This window comes from Notolabrus celidotus, chromosome 1, assembly GCF_009762535.1.
Source record: "Notolabrus celidotus isolate fNotCel1 chromosome 1, fNotCel1.pri, whole genome shotgun sequence".
In the NCBI taxonomy this organism is placed as follows: Eukaryota; Metazoa; Chordata; class Actinopteri; order Labriformes; family Labridae; genus Notolabrus; species Notolabrus celidotus.
This window is the reverse complement of record NC_048272.1, coordinates 17,466,730-17,472,956: the sequence shown is the minus strand read 5'-3', so window position 1 is coordinate 17,472,956 and position 6,227 is coordinate 17,466,730. Positions and strand designations below refer to the sequence as shown.

The 6,227-nt window shown below is 38.5% G+C and overlaps 1 protein-coding gene across 1 annotated transcript; it reads left to right on the top strand.

Annotated features, from left to right (window-relative positions):
- The first annotated feature begins 1,553 nt into the window (after window positions 1-1,553).
- LOC117829416 (neurofilament medium polypeptide-like) lies at window positions 1,554-5,097 on the top strand. The gene is made up of 4 exons (XM_034707087.1): window positions 1,554-2,005; window positions 3,267-3,745; window positions 3,853-4,000; window positions 4,127-5,097. The coding sequence occupies exons 1-4, from the start codon at window positions 1,742-1,744 to the stop codon at window positions 4,643-4,645; spliced, it is 1,410 nt and encodes a 469-aa protein (XP_034562978.1). The 5' UTR covers window positions 1,554-1,741; the 3' UTR covers window positions 4,646-5,097.
- Window positions 5,098-6,227: the final 1,130 nt, after the last annotated feature.

The window sequence follows — 6,227 nt, the reverse complement described above, 5'->3', positions numbered from 1 at the left end:
AAGATAATTCACACAGGATTGCCAATATGTAATATGCAAGCAGTCTTAGTTGTTTAATTTTACGGCATTTAGTTTGGTATAGAAGATTTTAAACTATTTTAAGTCTTAATATATAGTAATATAGATTGCGCTGTTTACCTTAATGTGTGCTTGTTTTACTATGGCCTGTTTCTGTCTATAAACAGGCCTGCCTAGCTGTTCTCATACAGCAGACTGAGCTTGTTATACAGTGAAATAACTTTTGCCATGTCTAGTGCCTTGCAATAAATTACTCAAAGACAGCCCTGCGAACTGTGGTTTTTACTTTCTATACAACAGTCAGACTGTATGCAGAACCAACACAATTTAGTATGCATTTAAAATTGTATAAGTAGAAAGAGAGAGGAGAAAATATAATTGGACAGACAAAACTAAATGAGATGATGAAATTGTAATACAAAATGTTTGAAGTGTTTCCTGTGTGTTTTGTTGATTGTTACTGTTTTTTGTTTTTGTTCTTTAAAATCTGTTAAGCACTTTGAATTGCTCTTTGTATGAATGGTGCTTTATAAATATGCTTGCCTTGCCTTGCCAATGCAGGGGCAATGTAATGCTTAACAATGGATAAGTCTCTTGACCTCTTTCTTCCTTGAAGATTATTTTCATCAAACCTCAAGACAGTTCAAAGCTCACTTCAGTGAGTCTTGAGTTTTCAGCCAATTTATCTCCTTCCTGTGTGTTGTAGAGAGAAAAAGTTAAATTACCATCACATTATTTCAAGAGACTTTAACTGTAGTGTACTTATGTATAATGGCACTTTATAAAATAAGGCTTAAAGCTGCTGTTGGTAGTCGTGATATCAGTTAGGAGAGAGATTTTGAATGTCAACACTACCCCTCCCCACCAGATTTCCTCTCACCACCCGTAACCCCGCCCACAAACGATCGTTGTGCACGTTCAATGAGGAAGCAGTGGTTTCCCGGCCAATCAGGGCGACATAGTGGGGCCGCCATTCGATCAATCAGGACAGAGGGTCGGGGAGTAGCTCTGATTGGTCCGTGATAACGGGAAAGAGGGGAATAATAACATTGCTTTATATATAGGAATTAGAAAACACAGAGATTTCGCCATGATCTCAAATTACTTCACTTACAGATGAGTACCGATGAGTATTATGACCTTTTCTCCAAACCCAGCAGAAAAGGGTAGTTTTTTACACCATTCCTACCAACAGCAGTTTTAATTCATTCAAAAATCCCAGTAGCATAAATTGTAGTTAAAGTGTGTCTCTAAAATAGCTATACATATAATAAACCTTGAAATGAGCTGTAGCTTAAGTTTTTATTCATTTTTATTCATTTTAATATTTAAATGTCTTTGTGCTACTCCTTTCTTTTTTAACTTTTGTTTTTGCATCTATCTATCTATCTATCTATCTATCTATCTATCTATCTATCTATCTATCTATCTGATATAATGAGGGACTTGGTTGAGTATTTGCACACAAGTGTAGTGGTGGTGGATCTGAGCAGTCCACGCACAACTGTCGTTGCATAACATGCCGTCACGCCCCCTACCACCCCAACAGTTGCTGTGAATCTTAAGGGGGTCCAATGACTGACTAGGGCAAAGGGTTTAGCTGGATTCACAACGTGATATCTTGGTGAAATAAGACAAGAGGGCACACTTTGCTGAATGCATCTCACTGACAGTGCATACCTCTTCCAGTCCGTCCAGCAGGCCCTCTTCTGTTTCTGCAGCCATGGCGAGACGTAAGGCAAAGAAGCCGCAGCTAGACGACACTTCAATCCTCCTGGAGTCCTCAGCGCCTCATTCCAGGGGAATCACGAACTCTTACACCTCTCCAGCTCTATTGTTCATAATTATCTTCATGGTCGGTGCCAGTATAATGGGGTGGTTTTGTGTGCAACAGCAGCAGAGTCTCGACGATCTGTCAGGGTCCTTTACAACAATGCAAAAGAGAATCACAAAGCTTCAACAGGTGCTGGACGTAACGGACGAGCAGGTAAGTTAGCAAAGTTAAATAGCTAACTCTCTGAGTCTTACCTGTTGTTTCTGCTGCAGTCGTTGAAAAACTCTGCTATGTAATACAAAACCTATCTGAAATAGTCACTTTGGTTTCTGTTAAAGTTCATTAGAGTGAGATAAAATAAACTAGTTTTATTTGGGATAATTTCGGAGTTGCGCGGGGGCTAATGACTGAGGGCCTACCTTGTGCTACCTTGTAATAAATTGTTACCATAGCGTGAAACGAAGCAGATGCGATTACTTATTGGCTGAGTGTGGACATTATGTTTTGATATAATATTATACAATTAAAGATAATAAATAAATATCAGGAGAAAACAAAGACTGTAGGGAGAAAACTAGGCTACTAAATTTCTGGGGCATTTGTTTGAAAGTGCCTAGCTTTGCGCATGCGCCTAGCCGTTTAGTATCGCATCTCGACAGGTAGTAGTATTCGTTAATACACCTACAGCGATGGCCTAGCTAAACGCGATATACCGGAAATAAGCGGATTACCGCCAAAGTAATGGAAATGCATCTTTTATTTTACAGAATGACGACATGTGAAAAGACAAATTAATACAAAATGATTATTTATGACGTTACCATTTATGTTACTTTAATTTCATATCATTTATAAGATATTGTGAGTGAAATTGTTGTTCATTTAGATTTATTTTGAAAAGTTAAAAGGGTTGCAGGGAGTGATAAAGTAGCGGACGTCATATTTATAGTACCGTGTCCCATCTGTGGGCAGCTGGTCACGTTTCAGGAACATTCACGTAATCAGAGGTCGCTGTGACTTGATGATAATGCCAGATATATTTTCGTATTGTCAATAAACTAAAATAACTGGGCCTAATTGTAGCAGTGCGTCTGATTTATCTATATGGGACTTTGGCTTAAATGTGAATGTCATAAATATTTCCCCAATAAATACATTAAGAAATGTGATAAAGAAAGTGTCAATTATTGTAAAATAACTGTTTGTCTACCTAAACATTAGTGGTCTGACAATCATTACAGTGAAGCAAAGATCATAAAAGAATCCAACACTTTTATAAAAAGTCCTGATTTGTTACAATGGTGGTATTCATTCAGAAATAATAAAAAAATATAGCTACAAGGCTTAAACAATTTGCCCATAGTTTAAAAAATGTATCTTATGGAAGCATATGTACTGTTATATTGCCAAACCAGCTACAACAACATGACAGCCCAGTCCAACATCATGACTTAATAAAATTCTTCATCTCTAGACTGACACAGGTCTGAACGTGGAGAAGAGGATCGTCACCCTGGAGGAGGCTCACAAACAGGCTCAAGAGGAGGCTGAGGTTGCCCAGGCCACGTCAGAGAAGTTGCACAATTCCGACCTCTTCTCACAGTTTTTGGACCTCCATGATGAGATGGACACCCGCTTAGCTGAGATAAACCAGGTCTCCGTATCCGCCTCGACTCTCCAGGCCTTGTTCAAGAACCAGAGTGAGGAGTTTGAGTCTGTGAAGGAGAGCGTTGTGGCTGGTTTGAGCTCCAGTGTCGCACTGTCTGACAATATGGAAGGACTGACTAATGCTGTGGCCACCGCCTCCTCCAGAGTAGACCAGCAGGTTGCATCTGTGGAGGCTCTTAATGCCAAGATACAAGGACAAGCCTCAGAGCTGGATGAACTGAAAGAGTCTATGCGCCTTCGTAATGTTGCTCTTCAAACAAACAACCAGGAGATTGCTGCAGTAAAGTGAGCTCAGCTTGATTTTCTAGAGTTTATCTGCATGTCTGAACCTTGTTTTACTTTGCTGACTATATACAGGAAATTATATGTAATCTTCTGTGTTTGTTTTTCAGGGATCTTATCAAGGCTGAGAAGGCCATGCGGGCCCAGGCTTTACAAAGCATAGTCAATGCTGTGCAGATGACTCTCGATGAGCAGTTTTTCACTTCACAGACACTCCACAGCAGCGTCATGGCTCAGCTGCAGACTTTTCACAGTCAGGTATAACTTCCCATTTTACTGAAGTTGTTTTCAAACACCTGATTATTTAAAGTAGTTTTTCACAAAGTACATTGGTGTCGAAGATGATGCTTTAAACATTTATTTTAACATTTCGTTTTATCTCAGTTGGCGCACACTCCTTGGTCATTGAAATCTAAGTCAGAGGAGGAGAGCATTGCAGCAGAGGAGCTCATCCCCACTCCAGCACTGAATTCTACTGAAGTGCAGGAGAACCAAGAAGATGATGAGAAAGAGGCTGAGCAGCAGGGAGCAGCAGATTCAGCAGAAGAAGAGTCAGAAGAGGGGGAGGGAGATCAGGAACAACCACCTCTGGAGCAGGAGATGGTGACGGATGTTGCAGAGGACAAGGAGGAAGAAGTAGTTACAGAGGAGGAGGAGGAGGAGGAGGAAGTTACACCAGAAGAGGAGGAGGACATAACAGGACAGAGTGAGGAGCAGGTAGAAACTGAGGAGCCAGCAGAAGAGGATGCTTCAGAAGATATGGTAGACGATGCCAGTTTGGACAACTCTTCAGAGGAGGAGGAGGAATCTGAAGAAGAAGTTGAGGAAAGCTGGGATGCTGTAGAGGAAGAATCAGCTGAATTAAATATTGATGTCATGGATGAGGGTGAGGAGGACGAGTAGTTAAATACTTTAATAGTTAATAAAACTGTGATTTTATAAGTTATATAAATAATGGGAACCATTTTTACTGCAGCTTTCACTGGTAGTAGCTAAGCTTCGTAGTATTCGTTTTATTCCACCTGTTTGGTCTACTAATAAATGAACTGTCAGGAAAACTGTCAGTTTTTGCTATTTAAAGATTTTTCTAAAACAATGCTGAATACTTATATAGAATATAGCTGTTAAATTATATGTCATCCAAAAAGAAAGTCAAAAATCTAAATTTTTACAATTCCAGCTCCTTGAACATGAGTACTTAATGTTGTTTTGGTTATTTTTTTGTTTATTTGTGGGTTGTGGACATAGCAAGACATTTGATGATGTCATTTTGGACTCCAAGAAATACTGATTGTCTCTTGGTGACTTTTTTTATTCTCTGTGTACCAAAAAGAAAATAAAGTCTTTAAATTAAGTGACAGTCGATATTGTAGTTAGTCCCAGCCTTACATACTTTACTTTTCCTTTCTCATTCAATTCTCATGTTGAGGACTTTACTTCTTATTGGTATACTTTTATGTGACAGAATTAATCATTTAAATATAAATCTTACAAAATGATTGACATATGATTGCTGTAGATGAGCAACAGGTTACAAAAAGGACTAAACAAAACTCTTAATGAAGTTCTTAATTTAACTGAACTTCATCTGTTAACATGAAACCGGATTGGAGCATGCAACTCTGTTTTCTAAATATAAAAGAGAAGCTGAATGGAGCAGTCCTTACAGCTTGAAATTGAACACATTTACTTAAATAGTCACTGCGAAGTTATTTATGGTACGAGTGTACATGCTGTACATATGGGTACATATGATTCCATGGGTACATACTGATCTCGTCATGAAGCCTTTTTGTGAAAAGGTCAGAGTACCATTTTCTTCCAGCAGGTGGTGCCAGATCATAACCACCATTACAACAAATGTGATGAAAGAGCAACTCAGCTGTCTTTTTAAAGAGGGTATCTTTGTATGTCTCAGCTTTTTATCTTGTTTATAAGGATATTAAAAAGGTAAATTATATTATACATAACATCCAGTTTATACATTAGTCTGCTCTAGAGTTTATTAATGTATTTGTCAGGCCACATCTGCTCACATTTCTTAGAGACAAGTTAACATATTAATGTTGAGTTTTGTTTTATAGTTAAATTAATCATTGTGTGAAATAATGGCTTGGATGAAAATATGCTGAAAAAAACATTTTTAAATGTAGAATAGTTATCAAGCATCATCATGTAAAGCTCCAGGAAGACTCAATGTTGGACTGTTAAACTCCCATAGTTAATTGTTATTAATCACATTTTTAATTCCATGTTCAACATTTGTTTACATTTTTTAAGTCTTTCCTATGGCCCTGTCACACCTTGACGATTTAACCAGCGTATGCCAGCATATAAAAAAAATGGGCTAGTACGCTGGCATGTGTCGTGTAAGTTACAGATACGTTTTGTATAAGTTAAGAGCATGCTGAAGCACGCTAGTATACGTCGTCGTACGGAGAGTGGATCATGCGTCCCGCATACGCCTGCCACAAGTTGTAGGTAA